Source organism: Aspergillus stella-maris, assembly GCF_047715825.1.
Source record: "Aspergillus stella-maris strain CBS 113639 unplaced genomic scaffold BDV14scaffold_3, whole genome shotgun sequence".
Lineage (NCBI taxonomy): Eukaryota > Fungi > Ascomycota > Eurotiomycetes > Eurotiales > Aspergillaceae > Aspergillus > Aspergillus stella-maris.
In genome coordinates, this window is record NW_027396797.1 from 342203 (window position 1) to 357127 (window position 14925).

The window sequence follows — 14925 nt, forward strand, 5'->3', positions numbered from 1 at the left end:
CGAAGTGACCGATTAGCTGGGAAGGTTACATCCTTGGTTCTGCAACATGCTTTTGGAAACACTCTAGAACACATGGCTGAAGTCCGCTAATGCAGGTCTATGAAGAAGGCGTCGGGATTATGCCTTCCTGAGACATGAATAAGACGCCAGGGGTTGCGCTTCTCCTGTCATGTTTCTGCATGACTCGGCTTACGGCTGCGGGTAAATTACAGTATCTGTCGCATATTGTGGACAAAGGGTTCAGAGATCAAAATGCAAGAATCTCTTCTTACTTTATCGTTGCATGTTATCTGGAGATAGCATTGAAGATCGACTCCCCCTTCCTTGTGCACAACCTCGGTTCTCCCACTCTTTCATCGAAATGTCAAGAAGATCAATGGGGCAGTAAGCCCGGGCTGCGTGGAGAATAGTTTCGCATGGCCACTGCGCCGTTGGAGATACTCCGGGGCTAAGTGCAGTTCGGTGCTTCACCAAGATGCTAGTGCATCGCTTAGCTCCATATCTGACAGGACATATATTAGTTATTATTCCAACAGTATAGGGTTCGGACCAGACCTCCCGATCCTAGACTCTCCAGGTCGCAGTGGCGGAGCAAAGGAAGAATAACAGACCTGGCCAGAATCCAATAGGTTGCTCGTATCAGACCATGCTCGAACCGTTGCAAAATCTCAGCAATCTAGCACATCCGCAATCTCCGATGGCATTAATGCTATTGTCTCCTGAGATCAGAAGCGAGGGTGCTCGAACCTTTAAGAAGCGGCACTAATGCCTCATCTTGCTCATCATCCGCTGCGCTTTGCTGTCTTACTTCCGGCTATCCGTGCAAAACATCAGTCAGGATGAGGAACTTGGCGTCCCTTGAGATCATCACCCTCGCGGGGTTGGTTTCCGCAATTGGACAGGGTGCGAGTGCTGCAACATCTCTGTCAGATGCTACAACGACTGTTTCGTCTTCTGCTACTCCGTTCGCTGGAGAAGCAGTGCAGTTGACAGACGATGACCTAGCATCCATACAGAACAAGTCCATTGCCAATCTGTTTCAGTTCAGCAATGAGTCAGCTACCGCCAGTGCTCTGAAAACGACCCAACACAGTTGCAAGCTCATGCCGGGTGACGATGGGTGGCCGAGTGAGGTTGCATGGGAGGTGTTCAACCTTCTCGTTGGAGGAAGTCTCATCAAGCCCGCTCCTTTGGCCGCAGTCTGCTACCCTGACTGGCCAGAGTACGATGCGGATGCATGCTCTACTATTACCACGGACTGGATAACCTCCGATGTACAGTAAGTGTGCCTACGCCGAACCCTGGCTGTTTCTAATTTTGTCTCAGCATGAACGACCCCACATCTATTATGCTGCCGCTGTATGAAGGCCGTACCTGCATGGCGCCTGGATACAACTACACCAGCACCTGTGAGCAGGGTGGATATCCGACTTATGTCGTGAATGTCACAACAGTAGCTCAAATTCAATTGGCTGTGAACCTAGCTCGCAACATGAACCTTCGCTTGGTTGTCAAGAACACTGGCCACGACTTTAACGGAAAAGCTGCCGGTAAAGGCGCTCTGTCTATCTGGACCCACTGGCTGAAGGACAAGGAGTTTTACCCCGAGTACACAGCCGATAACGGCTACGTTGGACCTGCTATTAAGGTAGGCGCCGGTATCCAGGTCTTTGAGGCAAATGAGTTTGCCAAGGAGAATGGAGTCACTGTTGTTGCGGGTGAGGCTGTGACTGTTGGCCTTGCTGGCTACACTGCTGGTGGTGGTCACTCGCCCCTGAGCAGTATGTACGGCTTGGCTGCTGATCAAGTTCTATCTATGGAAGGTATATACCTTCCCTTTTTCACCCCACCACTCACACGGAAGATGGATAACACTCTATAGTGGTCCTGGCTAGCGGTCAGTTTATCACCGCCTCCGCTACCCAAAACCCCGATGTCTTCTGGATGCTCCGTGGTGGCGGTGGTAGCACCATCGGAGTCGTCACATCCATGACCATCAGGGCTCACCCCCAGCTGCAAACTACCTCAGTCACTTTCAACTTTACAATCGACGACTGCCCCAGTGCCGACGCTTTCTGGTCCGGTGTTTCCTCCTACTTTGACAACTTCGAGACGTTTGTCGACGCCGGTACCTACGGGTATTACTACGTCGGTGCCTCTGCCTTTCAGATCGGTACCGATTACCCTGGGTCTACCGACTACTACTTCCGCATGGAGTCATTCATTGCTCCGAACATGACTGTCGCTGAGACCAAGACTCTACTTGCTCCGTGGTTTAACGTTCTTGACAGCTTGAACATTACGTATACTCCGTGGTACAACCATGCTGATAACTAGTATGTCTTTCGCGACCTTCGACTCTGTGCTTGACTGACGCATATCAGCCACGATGTATGGGAAGTCGCCTTCCCCCAAGAATACGTCGGCACCGCACTCGTCAAAACCGCCTCGCGCCTGATGCCCCGTAGCGTCTTCACCGACGACACCAGCAGAGATAGTCTATCTACCGCCCACAAGGACGGCGTCGATAAGGTACACAGCACCCTCCCTTAATTCCCATCCTACCCTTCTAACAAACGAACTAGGGCCTCTTCTTCGCAGGCTTCCACGTCTCCGGAACCGGAACATCCATGCCCACACCAACCGACACATCCGTCCTCCCCGCCTGGCGCTCCGCCCTAGCCCACATAATCGTCGGGACACAATGGACATCCGACGCCCCCTGGTCCACAATCTACGACAACTCGACCTTCGTCACGTCCTGGATGGACACCATGCGCGCCATCGCCCCGGATTCGGGATCGTACATGAGTGAAGGCGATTTGATCGAGCCGAATCAGACAGAGGCATTTTATGGGGAGCCGTATGCGAGGCTTTATGAGCTTAAGCAGAGGTTTGATCCCACTGGGGTGTTTTTTGCGCTTACGGGGGTGGGGGCGGTGGATTGGGAGGTTAGGACGGTGGATGGGGTGCCGAATAGTTGGAATAATAATGGGCGGTTGTGTCCTGTGTCTGCGTGAGGATGAGGATGGGAGATGGTGATGTGGGAGGATGTATTTGTACGGGAAATCCATCAATCTAGAATAATTTATAATTATATTTTCGATAGACCGAGCTCGGCTCTCGCGCAAGATACTTCATTGTTGCACTTTACGCGACAATTTACACTAACAGTCCAGGAACTTAAGTCATTCCTAAGACCTGTGGTAAGAGAAAAAAAGAAGACGAAAGAAGGAAGCTATAATTTGAACTTCGTTATGAAACGTTTCGTGGATTCATAATCGTGTATAGGTACCGTCGTTACACGTCCTGCGGATGATCCGATGCACGGCATCATATCATGTCCAAGCTAGCAAAACAAAAAGCCCTACCTAGGGTCTTCCGACGACTCTTTCCATATGGTGTTTTTATTCCACCTCATACCATATCACCCCACTCCCCCTTGAGACTTCGAGTAAGAGTATGTATCTAAGCAACAACCTTCATATCCGCCTCGCTCAAACTAACCCTCCTCTTCGTAGACTGCTGAAACACCTTACGGAACCTCAATCTCGCCAAATCCCTACAATTCTCCTTAACACCGGCCCAGTTCTCAGCCACAATCTCGCTCGTCGGCCGATTGAAAACCTCCTCAATCTCCTCGAGCGTCTTGTCCTTCGTCTCAGGCATGAATAAAAGCTGGTAGAACCAGCCGACGAACGCAATTCCGCCGTAGAAACCGAGTGCGAGCCCGGTCTTGCCCATGGCGTTTTGCATGGCTGTGAAGTTGTATGTTACGATGAAGGACATTAGGAAGAGCAGGGCGTCGGAAGTTGTCATGCCGTAGCTGCGGAGGTAGGTTGGGTAGACTTCTGCGGGGACGACTGCACACATTCAATTAGTATCTTATTCATAAGAGAATGACGGGAGTGGAGGGTAAATTGGTACTCACCCCACGTCAAACAAGCATAACACCCAAAGAACCCCTGATACACAATCAAACCCGTAAGATACAACCCCTCAACAGTCATAAGGTTCGTCTGGACATTAAACTGGTACGAGATGCCAATAAGGACCAAGCCAAGGAAGAATCCAGGCAATGTAACAGTAGCCCAGAAGCGGCGCCCGAATCGCTCCATGAGGAAAATGGCGGGGATTGTGCCGAGCAACAAGGAACCACCACCGACAAGCGACATGTAGTTTGCGTCTTCGTCGTTGAACCCGATTTGGCCCATGAGCACGCTCATGTAGTACATGATTGCGTTGATTCCGGTCATTTGGCCCAGGATGATCATCATGTTTGCGTAGATGAGGGAGCGACGGGCGCGGGGTTGGCTGTACAGCATTAGTATTAGCATCCGCTCGACTGTAAAGGAGAAGAAATATGGGGAGTGAATGTGGGACGTACGTGAAGAAGTCCATCCACGGGAACCGCTTGTTCTGAGCGCCCTCGTTAACCTCGCTCTCCTCCTGTCGCACGGAAGAAGTCATGACGTAGAACTCGTCTCGGGCGTCGTGGGTTTCGATCCCGCGAATGCGTTTCCAGACTTTGTATGCTTCGAGGGTCTTGCCCTTGTGGATGAGGAAGCGGGGGGACTCGGGGAGGAAGAGCATGCTACACAAGTAAATCATTAGCATCCATGTACTGAGTGGATAGTGCAGGGCTCTGCCTACCCTCCAAACATGATAGTCGAGAACACAAGCGACGAGCCAAGAATGTACCGCCAGTTACCAGGTACACGAAGAAAGATAGCAGCGATGGCGTATCCAAGGACTTCACCGAGGGCAATGTTGAACTGGTATAGCGAGACGAGGTTTCCGCGGATACGGCGCTCGACGGTCTCTGCGACGTAAACGGGGACTGTACCTCCTTCGAGACCGACGCCGACACCGAGGATAACGCGGGCAGCGACCATCATGCCTGACTTATTAGTATTTATCCCCATATGATATTGGTAGGCTGGGACATACCATAGTTAATAGAACCAGCCTCAAGCGCAGCACCAATGGTATACAGAATCAGAGAAATAATAATCGCCCACTTGCGCCCAAAGTACTCGTTGCAAGGCGACAGGATCAGCGCACCACCAACAGCACCAAGCGGCATGCCTGAGTTCACCAGACTGTTCTGGCGATCATTCAGGCCCAAATCCTTGGGGAGGTAAAGGTTCGCGCCGGAGATGACACTCTGATCAATACCAGAGAGTAGACCACCCATACTGGCGAATGCGACGAGCAGCCACGTGAAGTGCTTCGGGTCCTTGAACTCGAGATGGAAGAAGCCTCTTTCCAGACCACCGGCTTCGGCCAGTTTCTGTTCCATCTCGTCGATGAAGGCGTCGGCGTCGGGGGCGCGCTCGCGCACGACCTCGAGGGCCTCGAGCTCTGTCTTCTCTGGCTCGGACATGGTGAAGGAAACCAGAAATTTTACAATCTGGGAGTGACACCCTCGCAAAGAAAAGTATGGAGAGAGGAATGTCTGGGGAGGAAAGGGGGAGAAAGGGCGGGGTGAGAAAGAAAAATGCAAGTCTGGGGCAGATCCCCGTTTTATCTGTCGCAACGAGATTCTACCCTACCCTACCTACTCACTTTCCAGCGACTGTCACTGTTTAATCGGCCCACCAGCACAAGATACAGCACCAATCCTGGCAAGAAACAAAAGCCCCAGACGCAATCCCTCACTGGTCACAACCAAGAAACAGGCTTTCCTAGCCCAAGGCGCCCGGCATTCTTGACTAAATTGGCAAAGGCTTGCTGGTCTAGCGCTGCGGATCCTCACCCCAATCAGCGCGCACGACGATCATGTAACATGGTTCAGACCAGTTGTTTCCAGAATTCGCCTCTGGGTTCGGAGTATGTCCGCGGGGAGAGTCCAAGTGCGTGGCCCCAGACTGGTTGACTCGTTCTCTGCGGGGATACTCCTTCTCAAATTAGGCAAGATAAACATTCCAGAAGGTAACCGACTCCCAAATTTCAAAGCTAACGCCTCGCTAAATGATCCCATTCTCGATCCTTCGCTGTTCTTCATTCCAATGGCGGACACGGGATATTGGGGATGGTGAACCGGGGCTCCGCAGTGTGGGTATTGCATTTAGTTCGGACCGAAACAGAACAAAATACGGAGAAATCCGGAGACTTGGCGGGGTCGGACTTTTGTTTTTCAGTCGTTTTCTCCCCGTTTTTCCATTCATTTTTGTCGGCCTCATGACCGGCCAAGACGGCACCGGCCCGGGTTTTTGTCGGGTTGGCGGCCAATAAGCCTACGTATTACGTTTGGATTCAGCCAAGGGCTTGGAGAGGCTTGTTCTTGGTTTACCAGTGGGTGGTTTCTTGGATGTTGCTTGTGCTTGTGCTTGGTATAAGAAGCTTTATCCGCCCATGGGGAAGTTGGGATTCCATTGTGCTGAACAGTGCTCACCGAAGACCGCACTGAGCATCGCGCACCCCAGACTCAAAAAAACCCTACGAGGCCGATCGGAACCAACGTCTGCGTTTTCTCCGGAGTCTGGAGTCTCGCTCTCGTCTCCAGATCAAGTGGGCCTTGCGAGCGTGGGGGCCGTCTTCCTGCTTTGGTACCTCTTCACGACGCCAGCGAGATTACAGCTTGCAGGTCTTGTTTCACGCGGCAGAAGTTCTCCCGCTTGAGGGACATTTTACGTCTGTGGCTGCATGGTGCATGCTGTTGGTGACGTACAAAGCTCACCGCTGCCTTGGAGTTGTGTAGAAATGAGGGCTAGCGGCGCGTGACTTCAGGGGCGGGTAAGCGTACTGCCGGCTACTTATTAACCTCAATTCCTTGGACACGAGATTGAAATGATGCTTGATCCAGCCAAGGCTTGATGAAATCCTTGCCGATTCTTCATTCAGTTCGGGATCGGTTTATCGGCCCGTAGTCCGCGAAAAATGTGTTGCGTTGACCATGCTCCGAGTCCGAATCCTTCATATCGGAATCCTATTTCCGCTCTGCTGAAATTTTCAGACGGGACACACGAGGACTAAAAGAATTGTCATTGTATACTAGTTATTGAATCCGCCCTCCTCGCTTTGACTAAACTACCTACACAGACCCCTTCTCAACTTTCTCCCCCTTAACTCCAACAACAACCCCAATACTCCCCTCCACGCTACTCTCAAGGTACCCCGGCACAAAACTCTCATCCCCAAAGAACCCCTCTGACGCTTTCATCCCTTCGAAGCCCATACCAATTTCCCTCCCCTCATAATGCCCCGAAAACATTCTAACAGGCCAAACCCAGCATAAACAATAGTAAAGCACCCCCGCTACACTCGTCGACACCAAGAACCCCAAATCGTAGATACGTACCGCCGCTGTTCCTATAGACCCAGGGTTCAGTGCACCCGAGACACCAGGTATGACGAGGGCAATCGCCGCAGCCCAAGATATGAATGCACGGACGTTGAAGCCTGATGTGTAGAAGTAGGGTGTTTCCGGTTGAGGGTTATATAGACTGGGGATGTGGAGATTGCCACGACGGATGAGGTAGTAGTCAACCCTATCCATCGAGATAGGTATGCATTAGGTTGAGGTTTCTCGCGCGAGGAGACGGGGAGACTTACACCATGATTGCAACAATGGGACATATAAAGCAGAGGTATGAACCGAGGAATGTGATGAAGGATGTTGCGGAGTATGTTAGTTTCCAGGGGACTGGTACTAATGGTCAGTTCGAAAATCTGGATTATTGGGGCTTAAGGTTAATTCAGTCAGGGTAAAAACATACCGCACACCCAAGCAAGTAGGAAACAAACAACCTGCCCGCGGATAATCGTAAAATACCTAGGAAACAGTCCGGCAAGGTCACATCCAACAGGGATAGAATTACTCGTTAGATTCGTGACGAAGGTCGCGAATGCCTGCAACAAGATCAGCATATATCCCTTTTTATAGCTCATGTCAGTGAATGGGTGTCAACCTGAATCCCCGCCGCAAGAAAAACCAACGTCCTAGCCCCAGGCCCCCAATACTTATCCAACACACTCGAATAAAAATCCCACATGTTCCAATAAGCCTCTCCAAATTGCTTATACCCCGCCGCCGTAATAACCATTCCCAACGCAACAACAACAGGCTTACTAACCATAAGCCCGAACGCCATGGGCATCGTATCGCGCGGCCGTCTAGCGTACCGCGCTAGATCGGGGATGTTGACCAGTGGAGGGATCATGTTGGACACGATGGTGTTGATGGCTTTCATGAAGGACCAACCTAGCGCTGAGCCTGTTGCTGCTGTTTGGCCGGTGCTTAGGCCGGAGAAGTTGGCGCCGTGGCTGGATTTCTGTACATAAATATTAGCATCGGTATAATCTTGAGGGAGAGTGCAGGGATATATAAGGAGGGATTTACCAATGCCCAGATCATCGTCGCGATAAGCCCTATCGGCGCAAGGACGGACTTGATGCGGAAGACCATGTCCATTTTGCTTGGGTGGACGAAAGCAAATGGGAATTCTAGGAGCCAGAGGATACCGAACGCAAGCAGGTCGGATGATGTTATCGCCGCGCTTTCGGGGAGATCTATAAAGTTGGTCAGTCAGATGTATCCTGAGCATGGATGTTTTGAATGTATAGATACGCACGGTTGGGAATATCCGTCCATCGATGACCGAATACACAGCGGAGCATCACGGCAACGAATTTACTGGCGTAGAGTGTTTGGATCGCCATGTATAAGACGGCGACGACCTGTCATTCTATTAGTATACATATATTCGAGACTCGGGGGGATACTTACTCCGCGGATGAAAACAAATATCAAAGACCCATAGATACCGCTCGATGCACGGATGAACGTCGGATATCCAATATGATACCTGTGCAAACAAGTCAATAATTTTACCCAACTAGCTAGAAGTTAGACACACCAAGCCGCCCCCCGCGAATTCAACTCCAACAATATCGCAACGAGCGCCGAAGCCACAACTACCGACCCATATTAACCTAAGCCCTCTAAATCAATGTATGGGGTAAAACATACTCGACGCAATCAAAATAGTCCACCAATTTAGCCCAATCGCATACAAACTCGCACCAACATTATAAGTCGTCGGCGAGAAAGCAATACTAAACTGGAATGCGAAGAACGACCACCTGGTCCATTTCCGCTGCTCTGGCGGCGAAGGGTCCAGATCTTTGTTTGACCATTTGCCGAATTTACCGGCCTTGGACTCGGATTCATTGCTTTTGTCTGTGCGGATTGTGTCCAGAAATGCTTGAGGGGAGGAAATGGTATGTTTCGCCGAGGCGAGTCTTGAACGGATGGTCATGGTGGATGGATGCTCCAGCTGCAGGGATGTTCTCCAGCTTTCGCCCAGGAGCCGCAATATGGGAAAAGGGTCCATATATCAGGGATTATGCTGCCAAGGGAAAGATTGTCAGGGCCAATAGTTGTAGAGTTCTCTATCAAGATAAGAGCTGGGCTGGAGTTGGAGTAGATAGCTTGAAACCATACCATATCAGTCCGTGGCCGATCAAGATAAAGATAAAGCAGCGGCCAATACTCCAACTGTAAATCCATATAAATCCTTCGACGGCGAATACGAATCTCCAACTCACAATTCTAGGCACAAGCAGACATTCTCAACAGCCAAATCATCATGTCGAAACGCATCCGCCTGGGAATCCTCACCCCCTCCTCAAACACCGCCCTGGAACCCCTCACACAAGCAATAATTGCCAATCTCCCAAATGTCTCCGTACACTTCTCCCGCTTCACGGTGACAAAAATCAGTCTTGCCTCTGACGCATTGCAACAATTCGAGACCGAGAAGATCGTCGCAGCCGCGCAACTACTTGCAGACGCAGAAGTCGATATCATCGGGTGGAGCGGGACGTCGTCGGGATGGCTCGGTTTTGAATCTGACGAAGTACTTTGCAAGGCTATTACTGAAGCTACGGGCATTCCAGCGACTACATCTGTTCTAGCACTTAATAAAGCCTGCGCTGAGTTTGGTGTTAAGGAACTTGGTTTTGTGACACCGTATAAGGATGATGTGCAGGCTGCTATAACGAAGACGTACGCAAGTACCGGGATTGATACGAGCAAGGAAAGGCATCTGCGGATGGAGAAGAATACGACGTTTGCTGATATTGGTGAGGATGTGCTTGATGGGATGGTTGATGAGGTTGCAGGGATGGGTGTAGGTGCGATTACGACGTTTTGTACGAATTTGAGGGCTGCGCAGCGGGTTAAGGTTTGGGAGGAGGAGCATGGTCTTCCGGTCTTTGATACCGTTGCTACGGTTGTTTGGGATATGTTGAGGTTTTGTAAGGTTGATATGGGGCAGTTGAAGGATTGGGGTGTTTTGTTTACGAAGCAATAAATTTAAGATCTAAACCGATCAGCACATCTTTTATCTCAAAAGTGTGACTGTATCTTTTTATTTCAGGTCTTGATATTACTGAAACGTTGCCTTGATAACCTGAATATGGTTGGCATTGGTGTAAGAGATCGTAAGCGTCTTCCCAGACTCATCGAGGTACGGATGAGCACAAGCAGCGTACACCATACCACCTTCGTAGGTGATCGGAGTGTAGAATGCCACATCGTCGCTCCACGGCCCTTCAGGTGCAGGGGCAGTCCTAATAGCAACTGCAGCAATTATTTCAAACGTATTAGCGCTTCGTTCTCCGAGTATGTTAGGTCAAGGGAAAAGGAACAAGAAACTCACCATCACTCCCAGCGAAATGCACAAACAAATAAACCTGATAATACTCCGAATAAACAACCTGTCCCTGTCCAACACTCCACATAACCGCCGTATCAGAAGTAAACTCCGTCAGCGGCTGTCCCTGTTTCCACCCCTGCTCCCGTCCCCACCAGTACTCATACTTGCTTAGATCAAAGGCATCATCCGCCTTAACCCTCACTTGGTAGACATATTGACTAGCGGCATACTCTGTCTGCGTGTTCGGCGGCCCGCCCCAAGCATAAATATACTCGCTCTTCTTGTCGCGGTAGGCAGCGATATCGCCGTAACGAGGTGTAGTGTTGGAATCCCACCAGTAGCCGGTCTCGCCGAAGCGCTGGGTGACGACGGGCTGGTTATTCTGGAGTTCCACCTTTGCGATGCCGACTCCTTTCAGGCCTTCATCGTTCTGATTGACGAGGTAGAAGACCATCGCGGTGGTGTCATTTACAGAGCAGATGCTTGTGCCACCAAAGCCAGTGGAGGATGTTTCACCGTAGGATTCGTCGTAGGGGATGAACTAGATAAGTTAGTACTTCGCGTCACAACAGCTGAAGATTAGACTGAGTACGCATACCTGAGTTGGATGCCTCACAGGCTCATCCCCATTAAGCGCCGTCCACTCAATACTTAATGGATCATTGCCTAACCGTGCAAGTGCATCGCGAACCATCCCGTTGAATGCAGTACTGGTATCTTCATCTGGACTCGACACGCCACTTTCGCAGTACAGTGTGTCTCCATAGAGCGCATACCAATCTCCCGCAAACTCACCCGTGAACCCGAGGTCGCGATGGGTGCAGCTGTTACTGCCTGTTTGTTCACCAAGATACTCGGCTTGAGAAATGGTGACGGGGTTTGTGCCCGAGGGCTGGGTATTGTCGCGGCGGCGGACGGACAAGGCAGGGGCAAACGGTAGGCCTAGGAGGCCGGACAGGAATATCAAGTTCATCTTTCAATGATTTATTGGCTTTTTGGTTGTTTTGATCGTGAAGTGAAGTCAAGCGCTGCCCTTGTTTATACCCCTGGTCGCCGATTGGCCCCCACACTCAGGGTCCGTAGAGGCCCTGGTTCATCTCCCGATCCTGTTTCAGATGTGCGAGCGCACAGTCTATGAAACCGGCGCGATCTGATGTGACCTTCTATTCACCAATCAGGCCTCTCTAATCATCATGGTCAAAGCTTATTTTGCTGTTTAGGACTTGGGTACGCTGGGAGCAGGTCCTGTAATCCATGGGAACTTATCAGGTAGAACTCCATTGTCTTCGTGCGATCCGCCCTTGCAGGGCAGAGTTGTATGTCCGAGGCATGGACGACATGGTGGACTATCATAGACTGTAACGCAAGCACTGCAACTTCTTGCAGCATGGGACGTTCGTGGTACATAACTAGACTACCTAGATACCCAAGTGCAACAGCTAGCTCAAAGTCCGGTTCGCAGAAGCCCCGATGAACCTTACGGCATTATTGTCACTGCCCAGTCCCTCTTTCTTATATTCCCGACAACTATTCACTCATCCCGGGTAGACATACTACTACAATGACGCACACTGGCTGATAAGATATCAATGAAACTGAATCACTCCCGAAGCCGCGTCGAGTCTACCATAAAGCGTGGCCGTGTGATCCATTGTACCCGTCGTACCACGCCATTTGTTACCATTCTTTCATTTTTCTCCTCTCCTTCACGGATCGACGTTTCCATGCTTCAGTATGAATCGAAATTTCTGGAACGCAAGTTCACTTGCGCTAATAAAGTACATGTCGAGGCCGGTCACGTGGATCACTCTGGGTACGTCACCTAGGTACTTGTGTTCTTCCCACCACCCTCTTTTCATCTAGATAGCCTGAATTCTGCAAGCTGACATTCAAAGTCGGCAAACTCTTCACCTCACTGTTCCAGTCAAGCATCTTTTGCCTATGGCTTTCTTTCCTGATGCGTTCTTTAACCCTCTAGTCGCCAACATCGATACCTAATCATTTAACGACGCCATACCAACAAGTCGTACGACGAAAGCTACAATGCCATGAAAAGCTTGATGAAGTTACGTTGGCCGCCAAATTTCTTTTCTATTCTGCAACAACGGAAGACCTACAGGACATCTTCAACCCGCCAGCGTATACGCCGTTGTGCTATGAGCCTCCACGACCGAATGACGAAGACCACAATACCCCAACAACAATGCTCGATCTCTGAGTAAGACCAGACCACTGCTAGCAATGAAAGCAAAGCCCTATCAACCTCAATAACTACCATACGTCCCCAGCAACCACGATCCCTCTTCAGACCGCAACTCACCAGGAATCCACTCCCTGAACCCAGCTCTTCGAGTAACAAACAATAGCACAACTGCACCGCGCCCGGAACCCAAAATTCCACCCCATCACCCCATCAAGCGCCCGGGTGGTCTAGTGGGTAAGCATAATCCCCCCCAAATCCACAAAAAAACACCCAACTAACAGCGAATGCAGTATGATTCTCGCTTAGGGAGCTAACCCTATGCTATACAAATGCGAGAGGTCCCCGGTTCGATCCCGGGCTCGGGCCTTGAAACCCCATCTTAGGGGTTCTATCTTTTTTGATGCATTTTGGTGTGGATATAAGTCGTTTTTTCCATGGGGGGGGTAGGGGGTCATGGGGCTGATCGCGGACGGGGCTGCCATATGGTACTTAGCACGTGGGTGGCTCGGTTGTGACTTGTGCCCCTTGTCAAGAGGCTAGCGCGGGATTTGATTGGGTAAGAGGGATTTAGGTTGAGGGTTTTGCCCTTTGATTGGGTCTAGCTTTTCTGCCTTGGGCTGTTGTTGGTGCCTGAATATCGGCTCCTGTCTACTTTGGTTATCCGAGGAGTTGTCTGTCCGCGTAGCATCTGGGCTGTCGTCTCCATGCTCGTTCTTTAAATATTTGGGGATATCGGCGAGAGGTACAGTGATGCTTTCTCACCGTCAATTTTTCTTGCTGCAGAACCGCGGTGTGGTATTGCTGGCTCCATACTAGATCGCGCCGAGACATCACTCGTGCTCGCTCATTCTGAGAGGGCCGGGGCTTGTATACACCTACCTTGTACAGCCTCACTACTGAATGTATATCAATTCTGCCAAAAGTAACTATGTGGCTCATAGATAGATAAGCGAGGCACATACATCATAGTCAACGCGTTGATTACTCCTTTTACTGTCTAGTAATCAATATTCGGTATTTTTGTTCACGATCTAGGCAGAGCCCAAGCCTAGGTACCTACCACAACTTGCCATCGGATCAGTCCATGTCCAGGGTCCAGCCGGCGCTCCATCCTTTCGTGGTTATCTGTCCAATCCGCAGTCGCACCTTCCTTGCCCGTTGCGCTGGCTTCTCGTCCTGTGGAAGGTACGTTCAGCGAAACAGGAAGGTGCGACTGGAGGCCCTATCCCAGAGATAAGCATCTTGTGTGGCAGGCTTTAATCATGGAAGTGTTCTGGCTGATCTACCTAGGCATGTCTGTCCTACATATTAGTTCCAGGGCAAGCATCGATCGTCACGGAGTTTAGCACGAGAGGAACCCTGGTCAAGGACATGAGCGTCATGAGGTACTTCAGTTGATTGAATGACTGCTGTAGCTCCTCAAACGAGACGGTACACGTAACACAAGTTGAGGAGCAAAGGAATGGAAAGGACGTCTATCTCTATACGCCTCCTCAGACTTCGCCATAAGACTGGGGTTTGTAGATGGAGCCGGGGTCGCTGATGACGAGCGACAAGACCACTTTCTTTTGATTCCGTTGGTGCAATGGTACGAGGTAATAATCGGAGTCCAGAATCAACACCATTTTTTTGAATTCTGACCCATACTCGTCTGAAAAATATGGTAGGGACCCGGTGTAGCTGTTGGGGGCTGAAAGGTGATCGATCCTAACTAGGTATGCAACTAGACGCTGCAACCTGCACATCATTCTCTCGGAGTCGCCGACTCGCCGATTATACATCAGGAGCCTCATGTCAGGCCCCGCGTACCTGCTTCATGGCTTTTTTATGTTGTGGTGTTGCTGGTTAGTGGTTACTGTGGTATATACCCGGCCAGTGCTATGTATGACCATTGATCCAGTTGGGTGCGGTGAGCATAGTAGTTCATATGTCAACTGTTCCATACTCTGACAGGCTTCACTAATTGACTTATACAGAAGTACCGTATCTTTTAATGTATATGAGATGACGACACCACTTGGCCTGCTAACCACAAGGCAAGAACTGAAACAGGAATGC

At 50.4% G+C, this 14925-nt stretch overlaps 5 protein-coding genes across 5 annotated transcripts; 2 read left to right on the forward strand and 3 right to left on the reverse strand.

Moving 5' to 3' along the window:
• Positions 1 to 839: 839 nt before the first annotated feature.
• Positions 840 to 3020, forward strand: BDV14DRAFT_195464 (FAD-binding oxidoreductase; the record flags this gene model as incomplete). The annotated part of the gene is made up of 5 exons (XM_073772225.1): positions 840 to 1279; positions 1327 to 1823; positions 1883 to 2336; positions 2385 to 2532; positions 2586 to 3020. 5 exons carry the CDS (start codon positions 840 to 842, stop codon positions 3018 to 3020), a joined length of 1974 nt encoding a protein of 657 aa, XP_073632889.1.
• Positions 3021 to 3108: 88 nt separating this feature from the next.
• Positions 3109 to 5612, reverse strand: BDV14DRAFT_163850 (putative MFS sugar transporter). Its single transcript, XM_073767100.1, has 5 exons — positions 4951 to 5612; positions 4654 to 4900; positions 4388 to 4594; positions 3932 to 4314; positions 3109 to 3863 (listed from the first exon to the last, which is right to left on the reverse strand). The coding sequence occupies exons 1-5, from the start codon at positions 5384 to 5386 to the stop codon at positions 3469 to 3471; spliced, it is 1668 nt and encodes a 555-aa protein (XP_073632890.1). The 5' UTR covers positions 5387 to 5612; the 3' UTR covers positions 3109 to 3468.
• Positions 5613 to 6589: 977 nt separating this feature from the next.
• Positions 6590 to 9263, reverse strand: BDV14DRAFT_209072 (nucleobase cation symporter-1 family protein; the record flags this gene model as incomplete). The annotated part of the gene is made up of 9 exons (XM_073775563.1): positions 6590 to 7493; positions 7558 to 7654; positions 7722 to 7854; positions 7914 to 8276; positions 8345 to 8514; positions 8577 to 8682; positions 8732 to 8810; positions 8862 to 8919; positions 8975 to 9263. 9 exons carry the CDS (start codon positions 9261 to 9263, stop codon positions 7037 to 7039), a joined length of 1752 nt encoding a protein of 583 aa, XP_073632891.1. The 3' UTR covers positions 6590 to 7036.
• Positions 9264 to 9593: 330 nt separating this feature from the next.
• Positions 9594 to 10319, forward strand: BDV14DRAFT_195467 (maleate cis-trans isomerase family protein; the record flags this gene model as incomplete). Its single annotated transcript, XM_073772226.1, has 1 exon — positions 9594 to 10319. One exon carries the CDS (start codon positions 9594 to 9596, stop codon positions 10317 to 10319), a length of 726 nt encoding a protein of 241 aa, XP_073632892.1.
• A 75-nt stretch (positions 10320 to 10394) lies between these two features.
• Positions 10395 to 11637, reverse strand: BDV14DRAFT_195468 (uncharacterized protein; the record flags this gene model as incomplete). The annotated part of the gene is made up of 3 exons (XM_073772227.1): positions 10395 to 10588; positions 10668 to 11205; positions 11263 to 11637. 3 exons carry the CDS (start codon positions 11635 to 11637, stop codon positions 10395 to 10397), a joined length of 1107 nt encoding a protein of 368 aa, XP_073632893.1.
• Positions 11638 to 14925: the final 3288 nt, after the last annotated feature.

Excerpts from the sequence above, each read along its gene's own strand:
- BDV14DRAFT_163850 (XM_073767100.1), bottom strand. The coding sequence starts at position 5,386 with ATGTCCGAGCCAGAGAAGACAGAGCTCGAGGCCCTCGAGGTCGTGCGC. Across the intron at positions 4,901-4,950 it reads GGCTGGTTCTATTAACTATG|GCATGATGGTCGCTGCCCGC; the intron begins GTATGTCCCAGC and ends CTAATAAGTCAG. Across the intron at positions 4,595-4,653 it reads TCGACTATCATGTTTGGAGG|CATGCTCTTCCTCCCCGAGT; the intron begins GTAGGCAGAGCC and ends TTACTTGTGTAG.